General features: G+C 40.6%; 1 protein-coding gene across 1 annotated transcript in view; it reads left to right on the top strand.

Moving 5' to 3' along the window:
- The window catches only part of RALGAPA2 (Ral GTPase activating protein catalytic subunit alpha 2), a 415,476-nt gene that overhangs the window by 86,754 nt on the left and 306,791 nt on the right, over positions 1–21,931 (top strand). The window contains exons 7-10 of the mRNA XM_075564042.1: positions 540–655; positions 2,705–2,843; positions 6,806–7,005; positions 16,538–16,765. Coding sequence (XP_075420157.1) covers positions 540–655; positions 2,705–2,843; positions 6,806–7,005; positions 16,538–16,765 — 683 coding nt within the window. The remainder of the gene's footprint in view (positions 1–539; positions 656–2,704; positions 2,844–6,805; positions 7,006–16,537; positions 16,766–21,931) is intronic.

Raw genomic sequence — 21,931 nt, 5'->3', positions numbered from 1 at the left:
AATCACTCTCTATTATCCTCACCACTGTTGTTTTATAATGAGCATTCATCTACTCACCTGTGATCGTATTTTACAAGTTGTGTATTTTCATGCAGCATTTGTAGAAGGACAGTAGTGGCTTCATGGGACTATTAATGTTGGGTGGTTGTATCCTGAGTTTTCAAGGAATTTGCCTCTGAGGGCTATTGGTTTATAACTCCATATCACTTTTCTGCCTGTGACTGGCTATTGATCTTGAGGTGACCAAAAGCAGCATTTAAAAGAGAAAAGAATGGTCAGATGGAAGAAATAATGGGAGAGTTGGCATCATGAATACAAGCACTGTGTTTCCAAGTCTTCTCTGCACACTGGGATTGGGTTGTGTGAGTGGTTAGATGGGTGGGTGGGTGGGTGGATGGAAGAATAGGTGTGTGGATAAGTGATGGTTGGGGGGATGGGTGGGTGGTTCGGTGGCTTCCATAGAGACCATTGTATGTTTCTAAAGACCCTGTTTAACATTTAACTTTGGAGAATGTGCTCTCATTATGTTCTCCTTGTAGCAAAGATATATCCAGAAGAAATCACTCCACTCCTCCCAGCCTTATCAGGGGAAAAGATCACTGAAGACCAAACGTGCTTTTTTCTTCAGCTCTTGTTAAAGTATATGGTTCTTCAGGTAAGAACACAGCAGGTAACTCATAATGGTTTACTCTCAGTAGGAAAGAGAAAATGGTGCTTCCCTTCTCTCTCTGCCGTCATGTAAATATGAATATATGTGCGTAGACATGTTTTCTGATTTCTCATTTGATATAATTGTAGGTGATAGTTTATTAAACAGAGAAGGTGTTATGGTACCGGAGACCAATCATATTTTGTGTATGCTTCTGTGTTTAAAGTGTATTTTCCTTTGTATGAGCTCTGTGCTAGTGAGACAGGCTGGGGAAGGAGTAGGCTCAGGAGGTTCACAGGTGGTCTGGGAAGATTAGGAGTAAACAAAACAGATGGGGAGATTGGACAGAAGCATTCATGACTTTCTTGTTATGCCGTAAACAGAGCCTACTTACATCATAAATAATAAGTTTTCTTGTATTTTCAAACTGAATATAGAACTGAAATGGTCATTTTAGGATTTTAACAGGTTATTTAGTCCCCTAGTCAATACGAGGGCCTTCAGAAAGTTTTTTAAAAATGGAATTTAAAGCTGTCTTATATGTAACTGCTTAGAAAATAATGATGGCAACCTATGTACGAATATGCTTGATGTAATTGATGTATGGATTGTTATTAGAGCTGTAAGAACCCCCAATCAAATTATCTTTAAAAAAGTGATGGGAGTTTTTAATGAACTTTTTGAAGCCCCCTCATATTTCTGAACATCAGTATGGTTGGAATAAAATCACCTCTTTCCTTTCTTTCATCTAATGCTTCTTTGTTCCCAAGTTTCACCTTGGTGTAGTCCCATATTCCTTCTTAATTTCACAACCAAATTTGTTCAAATATTAATCTCTGCAAGTTCAGTTTCTCAGCTAATGTTCCTTTGACATGCGTGAAAACCTAATCAACCTTCTGCCTTGTGAAACAGCAGGCCCCAAGGTCACAAGTCCGGAGGGGGGGGGGGGATGTGCCTCAACTTCTGTTCTGCTCATTTCTATGTGCTATGTTATTCATAGACCTTCCTCATGAGATTCTCTCCGCCCATGATGCTTCCTTCCTTCCTTTCACTTCTGTCAAGTTCTCTTTGGGTCATTTTTTCCCTCTCTGCTGTCATGTAGGATTTTTTTATTGGCTATCCTTTCTGACTACTCATTCTTGCTGGCTAATTTTGTCCCCTCTCCTCTTCTATTTAGATTTAGAATCACAAGGATTCCTCAATCCCAATAATGCATCCAGGGTATCCTGCTGTCTTGGAAGCTCTCATCTGGGCACGTATGGCCCTTGCATCTTCAAATTCTTTTGTTGAGAAGTGGTTGGGAATTCCATTTTTCTGAGGATATTCGTGTAGAGTATTTAGAACTTGAATGCGTGGAAGGCTTTTTTTCTCGTTCGAGATGTGTCACTGATAAACCGTGGGCATCTCATGAAGCTTCTCGTGCTCTGACTTCAGGAAGCATGGTTTAATGAAGGGCGGGGGTCTCGGTGCAGCTGTGACCCTGAATTGTATGTACTCTTTTATACGCCTGTTCATTTTCTGCACCTTCTCGGCCTCTTCAGCGGAGGGCTTCTCCCTTGCTGTACCTCTGTGGTGCTGCTGACACGTTACAGATATAGACCCCCCACCACCCTCTGGGCAGTCAAAACAGCGCATCCCTTCACTTCAGAAGTTACAGAATGGTGACCGTTTTATAAAGTGGGCTATGGCATGCAGAGAGCGTGGAAGCTCTGCTTTGGAAAAGTTCTTTGTGGTCTGAGCAGGATGAAGAACCACCGTCAGGTCTTCTCTAAGGCTCTTTTTGTGCCGTACTTCCTTAGGGGATGTGGGGTGACTGCCCCTCTGCTATCAATTTGACCTGCTGGCTTCTGGGATGGGCTCCTTACTGTTGAACCCTTTTGGAAAAAATATTCATGCCATTTTTGGAGTTTTATTAGAATAATAATACTTCATGACTATGTATGTTATTTTTCAAGTTTTCATTCAGATAGGAATTTTAATAATATTGAAATATCTAATTTCATTTGATGCTAATTTGAAATAAAAAATAAGCCTATGTTCTTTTCCACATTAAAGGTTGCAAGCTTGGAGTGGAAAAACAAGGAGAATCAAGATACTGGTTTTAAATTTCTTTTTACTTTGTTTCAAAAATATTATCTTCCTCATTTGTTTCCATCATTTACTAAGCTGACAAATATCTACAAACCTGTACTAGGTAAGTAGTGATTGGGCAATGTCTAGTCATTACTCACAGTGCCTAGTGCTTTACAGTGTCTAGTAAAACAAAACCGAGTGCTGTTTTACTAAGTGACCTTTGAATATTTTTGAGCAAAATAGTCATCTATTCATGTGCTTATTAGTAACTTTTATAAACTTAAATGTACTTCTATCTTAATAATATGATGGGGTGGGCAGAGGCTCCCATACACAGCAAGAGTTTGGAATGCACTGAAATACTTTTGATATTAAAAGTACTCAGATACCCTAAAGTGGTGTTTTATGAGGTGTGAGGCAGTACGACTTCAGATTTGGGTCAGTGGTGGCGGGACAGCTCGGGCCATAGCTGCATGCAGTGCCTTCTCCTGTCCACTCGCGCTTTCCTGCAGCAGGACCCTGTGGGCAGCTGTGCATGCTGAGGGAAAGGGTTGCACAGATGAGCCCTCTAGAGATCATAAGCCCAAGAGGAGTAGGAAATATAAGGAAGTTTCTAATCTAGCTCAAAAGATTTTCTTCTATGAGAACAAATAAAAAATATTGCTACAGGATTGTAGAACTTTATTGAACAAAAATATCAAAACATGAAGCTATTTCTCGACATATCCTCCCTCTAGGTCTATATACTCCCCAAGGTGTTATTTCCATCTCTTCAATCTTTCCCTATGATCTTCAGTTTATACCATATCAAAACAACAGTTTTGGTGTCCCTGTGGGACTCAAAATCATGTTTCTTTGAAATATTCTTTGAAATTTAGGAACAAACATTCTGAAGGGGCAAGATAGGGCTGCAGTGTGGATGAGGGAAGGTTTCCCAGTGATTTTCTCATCGGACATGCTTGTTCTCTTTGAACAACAAGCAAATGCATTGTCACGATGGTGAAAAAATTAGTCTTAGGCACAATCTCCCTGACCTTTTTATCACCATTGTAGTTTTTAATTTTTAAAGACTTCATAATCCTTTATCCTTTGAGAAAATCCATCAAGATTACCTCTTTGGATTTCAAAAACCATTTGCCCAGCTTTCTGAGCAGATCGCTCTGTTGCGGATTCATCTTTGAGCGCTTCCCTCCCTTTCTTAAAATGCTCAACCCTCTGAAACGCGCTGCTTTATGAGAGGCAGTATTTCCATAAATCTCTTGCACATCCACAAACTTTGGGAATACGTTCACTTGAGTTTCACTAAAAATTTGATGTTAGCTCTGACCTTAAAATCTGTTTTCCCCCTAGCGTAAAAAGGATGCCTTTTTAAAGACGCCCTGCTGAGACTAAGATAGGGGTATTACTGAAACATTTATCCGCGGCCATCCACTGATCATAGAGATACACTTAAACACATTTTGTTTGGAATAAACTCATATGTATAAGCTGCAACTCTAGTAGCAATCATTTTTAATTTGCCTTCATATAAGAATTGTCATTTTATAGGGTAGAACCATCCCTTAGAGTGGTGAAGGTGGGGCAAATTTTCTTTCTAATAGTTTAAATCAGGTGAAATGGATTCAGCTGTATACGCAGAACTCGTTGGAGGATGTGTTAGGCTGTGTTGGGTAGAGAAACGTTCAGTGATACTCATATATGTATAAGAAAGAGCTATCCAAGCTCAGTCCAACTCAAGCCCTTTAGTCCAATACAGCCTCTTCAAACTCATGTAGCCCAGGCAATGATACAGAATACAGGCAGATCACAGACCTGTGGGTGCAAAGTTGTGTGGATCCAAGATTGCTAGAAACATGGCAGGACCCAGGCAGCTCTCAGGGTGGACAGCATCAGGAAGGGAAAGGCAGAGAGGGTGCAGTCCTAGGCTCCTCTGTATGAGAAGGCCACACCCCAAGGAGATAGCATCAGGCTTTGACCTGATGGACGGGTTGGACTCCACCCCTATGTTTTTACACATCTTCAAGTTGACATAAAATTATCTAATGATCACAGAGGGGAAAGGTCATCATGGACATTAATCTGCCTTGGAAATTTGGCCAGGAGTGCTATACCAGTGGATGTTTATGTGTATACATGTACTCTGCACCAACTCTGGCGAGAAGAAAGCAGTGGTAGCCTTGATATATTTGAAAGGTGTAAAAGTGCCGATTTCAGAGGTTTGGGGACACGTATTGTGTTAGATTTGCATGGGGAGTTTTGTGTCAAAACCTGTTTAGGTTTTATAAATAATGCATATACATTACAGGATTAAAAAATCCCCAGTGACACAGTGGTTAAAACACCCAATTGCTAGCAAAAGATTGTTGGCTCAAGCCCAGCAGCAACCCACAGGAGAAAAGACCCCTGTGCCCCTATAAAGATAATAGGTCAGAACACCCCAGGTTAGTGCCGCCCACTCTTATTGCTGTGCCGTAGCTGTGAAAAGACCCCTGTGCCCCTATAAAGATGATAGGTCAGAACACCCCAGGTTAGTGCCGCCCACTCTTATTGCTGTGACGTAGCTATGAGTCGGAATCAGCTCAGCTCCACACAGTGACTACCATTGTTGAAATCATGATTCATTGATAACATTCCTGGATTTCAAATTATTAGCCAAGAATTTTTCTGCCATTGTAGGTACACCTAGGTATATAAAAATTAGTAAAAGAGAGAGTTGGATTTGGGGCCAGATGGTATCTCAAATGCAATACCATATAGTTTTCTTATTGGTTATAGACATTAAGAAATGAGAACTGGACTTCTTATTAAGTTCTTTGGAAACGATAGCATCAGATAACTCAGATGAAATGTGATTTTTTCTCATTTTAATATAAATTATATTAGCTGAAGTTTAATGGATTTGATCCTCTGTGTGTTAAATTACCTATAATGATGTAAAAATGTGTCTATATATGCTTTTACATTTGTTTCAGCTTCAAATAAGATTAAATTAGCTTATCTGCTGACAAGGCTTTCTAAACCCTCAGGGGCAGGTTTTCCCTGCTCTGTAGAGTTGTTATGAGCCAGAATTGACTTGGCAGTGACTTATTGTCTTTTTTAATTATATGGAAAAAAACTTGATGCAGGCAGTAAACTCTTAGTTAATAGCTGAAAGGTCAGCAGTTCAAATATTAACTGCTTCTCCATAAAAAGATGTGGCAGTCTGCTTCCAGAAAAAAGTACAGTCTTGGCAAACCTATGGGAGAGTTCTATAGGATTGCTATAGGATTTCAAAGAGTCAGAATTGACTCAATGGTGATGGGTTATAGTAATATGTGCATATATGAACAGTTTTCATCCATATGTTGTTGTTAGGTGCTGTCCGGTCTGTTCTGACTCATAGCCACCCGATGTACAACAGAACAAAGCACAGACTGGTTCTAGGCCATCCTCACAATGTAGTCTTTCACTAAGATAGTCTCATATAATTTTTAAAAGTTGTTCAAATCAAACTAAATGCGTTACCCAAGTAGAAGTACCTACCGAGTTTTCCAAGGTTACAAATATTTACAGGAGTAGCTTGCCTTACCTTTTTCCTGAGGCGCAGCTTGTGGGTTCCCACCGCTGACGTTTCAGTTAGCAGGCCAACAACCTAATCCTCTGTGCTCCTGGGCTCCTTTTAACAACAACCCAAACCAAACTGGACCCCACTGACACTGAGTCATGTCCTACTCTTAAGGTTTCTTAGGCCTTTTCTGAAGTGGTACAGCTTTGTGGTGGAAACAGCCTCGTCTCTCTCCTGAGGAGTAGATCGTGGGCTTGGGCTACTGATCTGTTGTTAGCCCAACACCTACTCCAGGTGCCACCAAGCCTCGTTTACACCAATAGCTGCCCCTTGTTCATCATAGTGCAAGGTGGAATCTTAAGTGAGCTTAACTAGAGATGCAATTTTTAATAGTTGCTTATTCTTTAGCCTTAATTGCTATTTAGACATCCAAATATACATGTCTTATTTAATTGAAAAGGAAGCAATTAATAGGATTTACATACTACTAAGATTCAGTAATGTCAGATGTAATCATGTGTTCTTTTTTTCTCTACCAGACATCCCTCATCTGAGACCAAAGCCAGTGTACATTACTACAATTCGGGACAATGAAAACATTTACAGTACAAAAATTCCATACATGGCAGCTCGTGTTGTTTTCATTAAGTGGATTGTAACTTTCTTTTTAGAAAAAAAGTATCTAACTACAACACAAAACACTAAAAATGGAGTTGATGTATTGCCCAAAATTATTCAGGTATGTCACTCTTCATTTCTTAATACTTAGATACTCAAACACATAAGCAAAGTAATTCATTATTAGGCTTCGTGGTACTTATAGGTTGATGATTTGTAATTGGCGCACCTTGTCTGTAATGCTGAGATTTCTGAGGAAGCTATGAATTGTAAGCACTTGCTGTGTTCTAGAATAAAGCTTTCCCTTATTTCACCCTTTCTTAGTGACCCACAAGTCTACCACCAGGCACATGCTTGCCTTGCCTTTACTGATGACCAGTGCCCGTCATGGTAACTGTCACATGAAAGGCCCTTAGGAAATGCTTAGGTAGTCTATAGAGAGGATGTGTAAAACAGTCAAGTGCCCTTAATATCGCAGGAAGGGATGGATCAGCAGGTCAGAATTTTGGAGTGGTTATTTAGCTACAAGGACCCTAAAAGGAAGACGACTTCTCTCGGAGGCCATGGTAAAGACCTCTTCTTGTGTGGGATCTACGTTGCTTTGACGTCTGTTTGCGTTGTTGCCTTCTAGCAGACAAAAAAGGGGCTTTCCCAGCAGGCATGCAGCTAAAGACTGTGCTAGATGGGGAACTACCACTTTTTGCTTATTCTAGGCCAGAGCTGAGGGGCCATGGTTTCAGGTGGTTTTTGTTTGTTGTCACTGAAATTAGGGCTCACAGCGGTTTTCTGGTGCTCCGGAGGTCCTGAAAATGCGACTTAGCCCTGTGCGTGGAGAATGAAGAAGCCAGAGGAGGCAGATAGGTGGTCTCTGCCCTCAATGGAGTCCGTATCTTGATGGGAAATCATTACACTAAGAGTCTTGAAATGAGGTTGCATTAAACTACAGCTGACTAAAGAGATAGAGGACATACCTTAGGGAGATGTAAAGACAATAAGAATAAAAAAGCAATAAGAATAGTAACGTTTCTAAATTTAAAAGGAAAACAAAAAAAAAACCCCAAAACATTAAAAAAGAAGATTAGTGCTAAGCGCTCTTCTGGTGGTATAGAGATTACATGCTGGGCTACGAACTGCAAGGCCAGCAGTTTACTTTCTACTCCCATGGAGTTACAGACTCAGAAACACACAGAGGTAATTTTTCCATGTCCTCCAGGGTTGCTATGAGTGGCAGTGAGTTTAATGCTAAGAACATAATTGATTCTCTGAAGAATAATGTACTGAGCAAAATTTAGACAGAAATCCGAGATGAGTAGACAAGATTCAAGGAGAGCTCCAGTTCACTTTCTAAACATGAGAAAGAAAGAAAAAAGAGTGAGAGTTAAAGTTTGAGTAAGTAAGGAGAAAAATGTATCTGAGTAGAAAAAAGACATACTTCAAACTGAAGCGCCCTTCAGCCCCAGGAAGGATTAGTACAGTAGAAACAAGCTTAAGTAAGCATTTGGCTTAAAGGATTATCAGGAAATTACATAGATTTCAGACAGGTTTTACAAAGGAGCTAGACTGAGATTAGCGCTGAGCATCTCATCTAATCTGCAAGCCCTGGAAGCTATCAGAATTTCTCTTTAGCTGAAAGGATGGTATCAAGCATGATCAAAAGAAAGAAAAATAGCGTTTTCCTTAATAACGATGCTGGCTCCATTGTTCAAACCTTGCTTCCTATTATTACATGAGCAAATTTCAGATTGATTTTAGGTTTGAATATTAAAGAACAAAATAAGATAATGATGCTTCAGGAGGAATGTCAGGAGAGTATATAAACTTAGGGGACACTTGGTGTTACAGGGGTTAAAGTACTTGGCTGGTCATCCGAAAAGCTCAGCAGCTCCACCCGTCACCCACTCCAAGGGAGGGGAAGTGTCAGCCCACTGTGTCAAGATTACAGTCGGTGTTGTACACACTGCGTTTCCATATGCCAAAGAATGAACCAAGACCCATCCCTTTCCTCATGCACAAAACGGACTCAAGATGGATTGAAGACCTAAATGGAAATCCAAAGCTCTCAGGATCATCAATGAGAAGGCTGAAACAAACCTAAGGGCCCTATTTCAGGGCGTCCATAGACCACCAAGTACAATGGAGGAGGCACACACAGCAGAAGACAGGAGAGATGACTGGGACTTGCTGGAATTACATCATCTCTGCACATCAAAGAACTTCATAAGGAGAGTAAAATGCGAGCCCACATGTTGGGAAAAATTTTGATCAATTACACATTAGACAATGGGCTAATTACCAAAATATACAGAACTATGCAAGAGCTGAATAAGAAAATAACAAGAGACCCACTTAAGAAATGGGGGAAAGATAGGAACAGACAGTTCACCAAAAACGAAATACAAATGGATAACAAACACATGAAAAAAACGCTCACAATTACTAGCCATCAGGAAGATGCAAATGAAAAACACAGTGAAATGCCACTTTACAGCCATAATCCTAGCCCAAGTTAAAAAACAAACAAACAAAACAACAAATGCTGAAGAGGATACGGAGAGATTGGAATTTGTATACACAGTTGGTGGACTTATAAATGTAAACAGCCACTGTGACAAACGACAGAGCAATACTGAAAGCAACTGGGAATTGAAATCCCATGTGATCCAGCAATACCACTATTAGGCATACACCCTGAGGAAAGAAGAGACCCAACTCAAGTGCAAGTATGCTCTCCCATGTTCATAGCAGCACAGTTCTCAACAGCAAGAAACTGGAAGCCGTCCAAATGCCCAACAGTGGAAGAATGGCTAGACTATGTATGGTACATACACAAAGTGGACTACTACCCATCCCTAAACAACAGTGTTGCAAGCATGAAACGCTGCATGGAATGGAAGGTCCTAGAAACCATTATACTGAGAGAAGTAAGTCAATCACAAGAGGACAAATACTGTATGAGTCCACTACTATAAGCAGAGACACCAATTAAACAAATCTTGGGAAACAATTCCTGAACAGAGGGGAGGAGGTTACCTACTGGCCATGAATCACACATCACCTCCCTCTTACACTCCTCACAAGGGCCATCATGAAGGAAGACACCCCATATTGTCGGGGTCACTTTTCCAAGAGGAGGCATATAGAAGAAGAATTATCCATTTGAGGCAATACAGCATTCATACAAGACTTGGGCAAATCAATTCCCTCCGCCTACCCCTCACCCTGGAATGGAAAGAGAACCTTGCTAGGAAATCAACCTAAGGTCAGGGGAGAGGAGCATCTGCATCTCAGAGGAGACACTGACAGTTCTGTTGGTGAGTATGCTGGGTGATTGGGGAGAAGTAACCTCACATCAGGAAGGGATGCTAAACAATGATAATAGGGAACCGAAGGGGACAGTGGTCCATGTTTTATGTCCCTTGGTAGATACTACAAATACATTTCTACCCAACCCTCAATGAAGCATGTCCTGGAATAAATATCGAGATGACCTTGGATGCTGACCCTGCAGTCAGCATGGCATAATCCAAAGCTTCACATAGAGACGTAGCAGAGTGACCCAGCCCTGCCTCAAAGGTGCCTGCACCCTTGGACTGAGGACAGGGATCGTCAGATGGGAAGACAAGCACAGAGTGGCTACCCTGGACTCGTGGAAGTGATGGTCATGGGAATCCCATGGAAAGGCACCCCAAATCGCCATGTATGTAGTCCCTCGATACCCCCCCTGCAGGGCCAAGACAGGTATTGATCTGTTGGGTAGGGATTTGACCTTGGAAGAATTGATCCAGGATGTTCCCCCTGGCACCAATTCCCATGCTTAGGGTAAACAGAGCTCAATCGAATGTGTGAAGCAGCAACTCATGGGTTGTGGCTTATGGTAGAACTGCACTGGCATGGACTCCCCCAAAATTTATGATGTTACAAGTGCAATCTGCCTTACACCCCAGGAGAATTATTGACAATGTTCTACCGTCGCTTGTTCCTGTTTGTGTGTTTTTATGTTGTTGTCTGCTAGTTGGTTTGTCGCTGTTGATGGGATAGTTCGTCTCTTTAAATTTTATTAATCATTTTATTGAAGAGCTCTTACAAATCTTATAACAATAACTTATTCAATTGTATTAAGCACACTTGTACATATGTTGCCATCAAAACTTCCAAAACATTTTCTTCCTACTTGAGCCCTTGGTATCAGCCCATCTATTTACCCCTCTCTTCCCCACCTTACCAGGGTAGTTGGTCTTTTAGGGTTTTGAATTGCCATAATATGGTCACCAAAGTAAATCTGAGTCATGCATGTCCCAGGGACAAGCAGATGGATTCTGGCCCCCCACTGAACTCTAACTCCAATCCAAGAACAGTTAGTTTTGTTAACATGGCCCTACTTGATGCTCACCCTCATGTAATTATCACTGAAGATAAGGGTGCTACAGCAAAGAGTAGTGAAGAGAGTAGGTGGTACCCGACTGTCAATCGGAATAGTGGCTGGGGTTTTAAAGGCTTGCATTCAAACAAGCAGCCATCTAAGCAAGGAGCCAAGTAAGTCCACATGGAAGAAGCACACCAGCTTGTTGGATCCAAAGGCAACAATAACAAAATTCAAAAATTATCGGGGCTCAGATTGTGAATACCCAATTTATAGAAGGCTATGGAGAACAGCGGGAGCCCCAAACTCATCTGCAGAGTATCTAGTCAGATTAAGCCTTTGGCAGACCCCTTCTAGCCACAGGCAAGGGTCTTGAACAGCTTTACTATCAGATAGAGACCATTGTAATTATACTGGGTTGAACTGGATACTTGGTCATTTGACCTCCTTCTTTACTCAACCTGTAATTGTTCTAGGTGCAAGTATTTCATGCTTGCTCCATGACAAAAATTTCCTCCTTGGCCTTTTAAATATTCATGATGGTCTTATCTTTCTAACTGATTATTTGTATTTTCATACCTGTGTTATTATTATTTTGCCCTTACTACTTTATTTATGGATGGTATCATTTCTGTTGTGTTTTCCAGTTTGTGAAGCCCAGGAGTAGATGCACAGAGATAAGGACTGTCGCAAGGGTCTGTAGCAGAGCTAGGAAATGGTGGGAGACAGAGAAGACAAGGGGGCTGGGGAGCAAACAGTGTATAAGAGAAGGGGGGGAAGCACTAGAACTGATGGTAATTACACAACTCATTTTAAAAGCAATTTAACTATGGGAGATGGCGGGGGTATTCTAAAATTGATTGTGGTGATTATTATACAACTCGCTGTGATTGAAATATTGCATTGTGTGATATGTGGGTTACCGTATATACTTGTGTATCAGCTAAGTATTTCAGCACATTTTTTGTGCAGTTTTTGTGATAAAATTAGGCACCTTGGCTGATATTCAGGTTGGCTTATACTCAACTATATACTCGAGTAAGTGCCAATAAAACTTAGAAACTTAGAAAAACAGATTACAGCTTATGGGCAGTTCTACCACCCTGTCCTATAAAGTTGTTATAAATCGTAACAGATTGATAGTAATATATCTGTAGACTTGAGTAGTGGAAGTGACCTCTTTTAGTAGAGATTAGACTCAGAAGTTAGAGAGGAAAGGAGGTTTAGTTTTACTTAAAAAAGATGAAAAAACTCTGAACATTAGATCATGAATAATAAACCTTTAGAGCAGTGGTTCTCAACCTGCGGGTCTCGACACCTTTTGGGGGTCAAATGACCCTTTCACAGGAGTTTCCCAAGTCATAACAGTAGCAAAATTACTGATATGAAGTAGCAATAAAAATAATTTGATGATTGGGGGTCCCTACAACACGAGGAACTGTATTAAAGGGTCGTGGCATCAGGAAGATTGAGAACCACTGCTTTATAGCACATGACTGCCTACAAATTGATGAGCGAACTCTCCTGAAACATGGACAGAGGAGATGAACGGATAGTACATAGAAGAGCAAATACCGCTCCCTCTGGGCCCGGTGGGCCCTGCAGTCCCGCTGCCTATGTCTCTGCTTCTCCAACTCCTCCCCGGCGCCACAGAGCAGGACCCTGAGCAGCCTCCTCAGCCATTGTTGTTGTGGTTTCTGGAGTTACAGTGAAAGATGGAATTACAGTAAAGTTACAGTAAAGTTTTTAATGTTATTGTTGTGGACCACAAGGCGTCTGGGAGAGCCTGTCACTGTAGGCAAAAACAGAGACCAGGTTGTTTAGAGAAATTCTGAGCTTATTCTGTAAGCGCTTGCTGAAGGAAAAGAGCTAGGTTTCTCCTCTGACATGTTCAGTCCTGACTTCACAAGTTAATACACAAGGTTTTTTTTTTTAAAACAATGATTGTAGGAGGAGATTAGAGGTTTCTATGATGGCATAGGATGCATTTGATCTTCTAAGAAAGCAGGTTTTGCAATGATTATTAGGAAACTATCTCTACCTACATTTCTCCAGGGGCCATTAGACCACCATCTCCTGAAGCTTCATGCACCCGTGTTTATCAAAATTGGAATGATGGTTTGTGTACAGCTACTTATTTTACTGACCATATTAGGCTCCTTTTTGAATTGGGATATCCCTCCGGAGTAAGCTTAGATGGAAATTTTAATGTAAGGGAGAGGACTTCTACATTTTGGATTTTTTACAAACTAAATATTAAATTATGTTATATTTCTATCACTGATTTTCTGTATATCAATATGAAAATAAAATCTATACAAGAGAAGGTCAAAAGAAAGGAAGGAAGGGAGAAAGAAAATCCTTGTGTTTTAGCAAGCACAAAAGACAGATAATTGTACAGGAAGCAAAGAAAATTTGGTAGGTGACATTGGTGATACTGTAGAGGGCCCCAACACATCTTTTGTGAAATTATTATCTTTGAATGATTGTACTTTGTATGTCTTAAGAGAGAAGACAGTATTTATTTTCTGGATTCCTGACAGTGTATTTTAAATATCAAGATTTTTATACTAGTTCTAAAGATGCCAATAAAAAGAAGTTTACAAGTAGGTAGGGAAGTGGCAAGTCAAATGTGGGACCAGGGGTGGTGGGAGGTAGGGTAGAGAGACTGGATGGATGGGCACTTTGGATTAGAGGAAGCTACGCAAAGCACTTTGTTAGAAGTAGATTTTCTGCATGATTATTGTATTCTGTTTGGCTAACAGCTCATTTTGAAATGATTTGATATCTTTAAAGATAATTCTTTATGTATATTATTTTAGTTATCTAATTGCTATGTTACAAATAACCTTAAAATTAATGGCTTACCATAATAGACATTTTCTTTTTTTGTTTTTTTACATTTTATTAGGGGCTCATACAACTCTTATCACAATCCATACATATACATACATCAATTGTATAAAGCACATCCGTACATTCTTTGCCCTAATCATTTTCAAAGCATTTGCTCTCTACTTAAGCCCTTTGCATCAGGTCCTCTTTTTCACCCCCTCCCTCCCCGCTCCCCACTCCTTTATGAGTCCTTGATAATTTATAGATTGTTATTTTGTCATATCTTGCCCTATCCGGAGTCTCCCTTCCCCCCCTTCTCTGTCGTCCATCTCCCAGGGAGGAGGTCACATGTGGATCCTTGTAATCAGTTCCCCCTTTCCAACCCACTCACCCTCCACTCTCCCAGCATCGCCCCTCACACCCCTGGTCCTGAAGGTATCATCCACCCTGGATTCCCTGTGCCTCCAGCCCCCATATGCACCAGTGTACAACCTCTGCCCTATCCAGCCCTGAAAGGTAGAATTCGGATCATGGTAGTTGGGGGGAGGAAGCATCCAGGATCAGGGGGAAAGCTGTGTTCTTCATCGGTACTACCTCGCACCCTGACTGACCCATCTCCTCTCCTAAACCTCTCTGTGAGGGGATCTCCAGTGGCCGACAAATGGGCTTTGGGTCTCCACTCTGCACTTCCCCCTTCATTCACTATATAAATATTTTGCATGAGGAATAGGCATTTTCTTATGTTTCACTTTTTGAGTCAGGAATTTGAGCAGAATTTGGAGGCCGTTTATGTGCTTCATGTAATGTTATCGAGGTCAGTGGATATTGGCACTCTGCTAGCAGCTAGGCTGGTTCTGGTGACTCCAAAAGTGCTTTATCCTTATGCCTATCGTCTTAGTGGAGGATTTGGAAGGCTGAACTCATAGAGCCTCACTTCCTCGTTCCTCCAGCGGGGTAGTTGGGCTGTGTACTTGGCCATTCAGGGTTCCAGAGCAAGCATATTAAGAGGTGGAAAGTAGTAACTGTTACCCTTTTGGGCCTGGGCCTGAAACTGGGATCGAACCTTTCTGTTTTCTCCTCTTGGCTAAAGCAATCACACCATCCATGTGCTCCAAAGCGAAGGGACAGATTTTACCTGTTATGGAAGGAGTTCCAATGAATTGTGCACATCTTTAATTTACTACACATATAAATGCTTTCCTTCGTCTGTTTTTGATCTGTCAGGGAAACGGGGCTGGCAGTTCAAAAGTAACAGGTCAGTGAGCCTTATGAGACATTACTGCTATTCTCACTGTATAAGTTAAGGGACTTGCCTTGCAGCTAGAAATGTGCACAAGCAAGTGTTCTGTTGCTTATTTGGGCTGCTTCTTTCTGTACTATACTGCTATCATTCTGAAAAAAAAATGCATATAAAAAAGACAGTTGAGTAAAATTTTATTTTTTTCTAAGCAAGATCCATCAAAAAGATGAAATAGTTTCTATAAGGTAGGACTTCTCACAGTGTGACAATCCCTTTGATAAGCCACAGAGGCTTAGTAGCTTACACATGAAGAGAAAAATTATTGTAAATATAGTCTTCCATTAATTTCCTCTTGGAACTACGGTTTGCATATCTTTTTTGCTTTTGAACTGCCTTTGGTAGTTACTGAAATTATTATTTTTTACTACACATATTATTTCGTATAAAAATGTTCACAGTGGGTAGATTTAGTTGTGTTTAAGTTATTTTAAGTATTTTCTTGGCATTTAAAAGGGGCAACATTGGAATTTGCAAAGAGGAAGCAAAATTATACGTATTTTATATTTGGAGAAAACCTTTAATTCTATGGAAAAATAAGAGCAGACAGCAATGTTTGTCTTAAACTTATTGAGTCCTTACTGAATTACTGTTATCATTTACATTTAAAAATTCTTCTAAATATTTAAATTTTCCTAAATTAGTGAATTTGACCAGAGGTTTTAACTATAAAAATCAAACCAAGGCTCATCTTTTAAAATACCCTTACATGTCTTAGCATTCTTTGATCAATGCGTCACCTAGTCTTATGAATTAATTGTTGCTTCCTAGTATTGTGGCTACAAAACGAAGCTCAGATCTTTGACCATAGAACAAATGTACAAATGTAGAGATCTTACATGGTGATAATACACGTGGATTTTTTGCTTTAATGTTTCATGTAATCTTACAGATAAATTAAACTTTTTAGAAAAACTTCTCAACTCCTTCCCAACAATTTAGCAGTTTTCAGTAAAATAACTGAGGTAGACAATGGTTAGAATAAGCTAGGAAATTGGTAAGTATAGACCCTAAAACCTGGTGTATTTCAGGCAGGGCTGCCTTCAATTGTTTGAACTGTGAAGGTTGGTGGTCACCAGAGTTCTCTAAAATAGTCTAAGCCTTAAGTTTTTCCAAAATTTGTTGAGCGTTGACTCAGAAGTGCTGGTTACTCTCCTTCAGGCTGGTGGTGGTGGCACAGTGCCAGAGGGAGTGCCAGAATTAGATGGTGGCATGCCCACAGAGGAGGGTCAAGACCGTTCTAACAGCAGCACCTTGTCTGACCGAAGACTCAGCAACTCCAGCCTTTGCAGCATCGAAGAAGAGCACCGAATGGTATATGAAATGGTACAGCGAATCCTCCTGTCAACTCGAGGTTACGTCAATTTTGTCAATGAAGTATTTCGTCAGGTTAGTGTGTGCACATATACTGTAAGTTTATGAAACTCTTGCTTATGCAACAGTCTGGGTAAACTAGGGAAACAAATCCACAGAAACTCATATGTATAAGAGAGAGTTTTATTGAAAAGGTAAGTATACGTCAAGAAAGCATCCCAACCCAGTGCTACCCAAGTCCATAAGTTCAACATTAGCCCATATGTCTGATACCGATCTCCAAAGTCCTCCTCCATCTCACAAAACACATGCAGTGACGCCGACTGCAGGAGAAGAGTGGAATCAGTGAACGTGTAAGCATCTCAGTGCTGGCAGGGGTCTCCACACGGCTGCTCCAGCTCCCAGGGCTGCATCGGGGTAGGTCCATGTGGCTTCTCCTCAGGGATGTCTTGTAGGAAGTGAGCCTTGAGAGTTGAAGTAGGGAACTGGCTAAGGCAGCTGCGCCCTGGTCCAAGCATCACAAAGTAAGAGACCAGAGAACTAGAAAGGCGAGGCTCACCGAGCAATTTATCTCTCTGCCCTTCAACTAAACCCACCTGTGTTGGCACAATAAATTTTAACTATCTCAGACACTGAATTATTACTGATGAGTTGAACTATATTAGATACCTGAATAATCACAGATATAATCCTATTTTGCTCAAGTGCAAGTTAAAATTGAAACTGAAAAAAAACTTTAAAAGGCAACGAGTGTCAGGGGAAGCCAGCCCCTAACACATCATTACGAGTCCAGTAGGCGCAATTGTACAGTGATGATAAGTAAAGATCATAGTAAAGTTACAGAGAGCATGAGAGATAGAAGTATTGAAATAAATGGAGTCAGACACAATTCATAGTAGCATGCTCACCTCAGTCCCACTTGGTGGTCCATGTGGAGGGAGAGAGCTATTTAATGCTAGCCCAGGCTTTTTATCTTCTCTGGGAACATGCAAGCCCCCTAATTACAGGTGAGGACATACGTCACAGGAAGGGGCTATGTTATAGGTAATACAATAATGAGGGGGTAGTCTAGGGAAATGTACATAATGGGAAGAGGAGGGATTGGGGGCATACATGTGACAAGATGGGCGGATCCTAGGTTTAGGATGGCAGCTTAACTTTGACCTGTTCTCTGGATCTCCATAGGATCCATTATCAATAGGATGTAAACCCCACCTACTGGAACCAAATAGATGACTGCAGGCATCCATTGTCCTTAACAGCAGGGAGTGGGGTCTATTGTAGTCTGGCAACTGATCGCCCTCAGGAAGGATGCCTGTGAGCATCTGACCTCCCCCCACAAACGAGGACCAGAGTAGGCCTTGAATACATCCCACCTGAATTTAGACATCAACTCAAGAATAGATACAACACATTCAGAAGAGACCAGTCCCACATCATGGTTCATGCCGTAGACTTGACATGGCAATGGGTGCCTGCAGAGACATCCTCAAGCAGGACGACGCAATGCTGTTTTGGTGTGATACAGGCCAGAGTGATGACTCTGACATTTGGCTTGATACAACATGGATCAAAGCCTATCATAAAGATATGGCTTCATTATTTAAACATACTCTAAAGAACGGAGGCTTCAGACAAATAAATGAGAAGCTTCAGACAAATAAAAAAACACACCTACAAGAAGATTTACTAAGAAGGAAAAATGCCAGGGTCAGGAGTGTGGCCTGGAAAGCTAACCCTAAAATTCATGGATACTTCCCACCTCCAACCTTACTTGCTTCCTATCATACTGTCTACTTCCATTTCCTTTGGGCCACCATTCATTCCCCTACCATCTCCCATACATCCAGATTCTCTTGATGAGGGTAACGCTCTGGCCAGTATGCTGACCTCTGGGTACATGATTGGCTTTCATACTGCTATTACATGGATTCCAGAAAAAATAAAAAATAATGAAAGTGTTCACATTTCAATTAGGAGGAAGTCTGCCATGAGTAAATGTTTAAAAGATGTAAAATGTGTTAAATGTTAAAAAGTGTTATAAATAGTTATGCAATCATCACCACAATCAATTGTAGAACATTTTCTTCAATATCGTATTCATTATTACTTATTCCCCATTCCCACCAGTCTTCTCTGCGATAACCTTACCCACTACACCCATTGCCATCAAGTTGATTCTGGTTCATTGTGACCTTCCGGATAGGCTAGAACTGCCCCCTGTGGATTTCTGAGACTATTAACTCAGCAGTTCTCAACCGGTGGGTTGCGACCATTTTGGGGGTTGAATAACCCTTCCACAGGGGCTGCTCAATTCATAACAATAGCAAAATTACAGTTATGAAGTAGCAATGAAAATAATTTTATGGTTGGGGGTCGCCACCACATGAGGAAGTGTATGAAAGGGCCACGGCATGAGGAAGGTTGAGAACCACTGTAACTCTTTACAGGAGTAGAAAGCCTTATCTTTCTCAGAGTGGCTAGTGGTGTTGACTGACTTATCCTACGGTTAGCAGTCCAATTCTTATCCACTATGCCAGTGGTTCGTCCTCAACCTTCCCAATGCCACAACCCTTTAATACAGTTCCTCATGTTGTGGTGACCCGCAACTATAAAATTATTTTTGTTGCTACTTCATAGCTGTAATTTTGTTACTGTGATGAATTGGATGACCCTTGTGTGGGGGTTGTTCGACCCCCAAAGGGGGCGTGACCCACAGGTTGAGAACCGTTGCACTATGCCATCATGTCTTCTGTGCCATAACCCTAAGAAACTATGAATCTAGTTATTATCTCTATAAATATACCTATCTTAGATTTCATATAAAGAAAAATAAGCTAAATTAAACCAAACCAGACAAAAACACTCCAAGAATAATAGCAAAATAAATTACAGAAAATCCTCAATAAAAGCAGAAAATAATAAACTTTACCCACAACACCCATTGCCATTAAATTTTAAATGGATCAAAAAGCAGAAAAATGATAAGGGGTTACATTTGAACCTAAATGTTGTTAGGTGCCATCAAATTGGTTGTGACTCAAAGTGACCCTATATGTAACAGAAAACTAACCCCTTCCTGTTCCGGAGCATTCTCAGGATTTTTCTTGCATTGGAGCCACTGTGGCAGTCCATCTGATCAAGAGTCTACCTCTTTTTCACTGCCTCACTACTTTATGAAGCATGATACCCTTTCCCAGGGACTGGTCTAACAGGGTAATATGTCCAAGGTCATGAGATAAAGTCTCATCATCCTTACATCTATGAAGTGTTCTGGCAATACTTCTTCCAAGATGCATTTGTTTGTTCTATTGGCAGTTCAGTATTTTGAGTATTCTTGGCCAGCACTATAATTCAAATGCACCACTTCTTCGGTTTTCTTTATTCATTGTCTAATTGTCACATACATACGAGGCAAATGAAGTACCATGGCTTGGGTCAGGCATACCTTGGTCCTCAAAGTAACATTCTCACTTTTTAATTGGTGCAGCAGATTTATCCAATACAACGCATCCTCTGATTTTTGGCTTCCGCTTCCCTGAGCATTGATTGTGGATCTAGCAAGAGGAAGTCCTTGACAACTCCGTTCATTATGATCTCTCCTACTGGCCCATTTATAAGGACTTTGATCTTCTTTGCATTGAGTTGTAATCTGTACTGAAGGCTGAAGTCCTTGATCTTCATGAGCAAGTACTTCAAGCCCTCCTCATTTTCAGCAAGCACAAGTTGTGTCATCTGCATATCGCAGGTTGTTAAGATTTCCTTCAACCTTGATGCCAGATCCCTCTTTAGATAACTAGCTTCTCTGAACTTTTGCTCAGCATACAGACTGAATAAATATAGTGAAAGGACACAACTCTGACTCCTGATTTTAAACCATGCATTGTCCCTTGTTCTGTTTGCCCAACTGCCTCAATTTTGTACAAGTTCTGCATGAGCACAATTAAGTGTTTCGTAATTCTCATTCTTCTCAAGGTTATCCAAAGTTTGTTATAATCTACAGAACTGAATGACTTCATAATTAATAAAACACAAGTGTACATCTTTCTGGTACTTTCTGCCAAGATCTATCTGACATCTGCAATGATATCCCTTGTTCCACATCCTCTTCCAAATCTGGCCTGAAAGTCTGGCAGCTCCCTGTCAATGTACTGCTACAACTGTTTCCTGATGATATACATCAACATTTTCCTCCATTTGATATTAATGATATTGTTTTATAATTTGTACATTCTATGGATTAGGTACCAATATGGATCTCTCCAAGTCACTTCTCTAATTACCTGCCTTCCAGGTTTCTTGAAATAAACTAGTGAGTTCTTCCAGTGCTTCATTAGCTTGTTGAAAAATTTCATTTGGTAGTCCATCAATTCCTGGAGACTTCTTTTTAGTTAATGCTTTAAATGCAGCTTGGACTGCTTCCCTTAGTACCGTGGGTTCTAGATCATATGCTACCCCTGAAATGATTGAATGTTGACTAGTTCTTTTTGGTAGAGACTTTGTATTCTTTCCATCTTTTTTGGATGCTTCCTGCACTGTTCAATATTTTCCCGATAGGATCCTTCACTGTTGCAACCTGAGGCTTGAAGTTTTTCTTTGGTTCTTGTAGTTTAACATATCCAGTGTTCCTCCATTTTGGTTCGCTAACTCGGGCCTTTGCTCGGCTCATTATAAAGCTTTGTCTTCTGAGCTGCACTTTGAAATGCACTATTCAGTACTTGCCTTAACCCTTTCTCTCATTTGCCTCAGTTTCTCTACAATCAAGAGCCATTTTCAAAGTTTCTTCTGACATCCACTTTGATTTTTTTCTTTATTTCCTGTCTGTTTAATGACCCTTTCCGTCATTGATGTTCACTGCATCAAATTTGTTCTTGAGATGTTTTCAGAACTAAAGTGGGATAGACTTACGGTCATATTTTGGGTCTCTTGGACTTGTATTAGTTTTCTTCAGTTTCAGCCTTAATTTACATGTCAGCAATTGATGGTGTTTTCTACAGTTGGTCCCTAGCCTTGTTTTAGCTGCTGATCTAAAGCTTCTCCATTAACTCTTCCCACAGGTGTAGTAAGTTTAATTTCTGTGTATTCCATCTAGAGAAATCCTTACATAAGTCACCTTTTGTGTTGTTTTTCAAAGGTATTTTCAATGAAGATGTTATCGGTCTTGCTAAATTCTCCCTCTTTTTCTTTTTGAGGAACTTCCAAGTTTTATTCATAAAAGTAATCAAAATTGCCAAGACAGAG

This window comes from Tenrec ecaudatus, chromosome 12, assembly GCF_050624435.1.
Source record: "Tenrec ecaudatus isolate mTenEca1 chromosome 12, mTenEca1.hap1, whole genome shotgun sequence".
Classification (NCBI taxonomy): Eukaryota; Metazoa; Chordata; class Mammalia; order Afrosoricida; family Tenrecidae; genus Tenrec; species Tenrec ecaudatus.
This window is presented reverse-complemented; position numbering and strand designations above follow the sequence as displayed.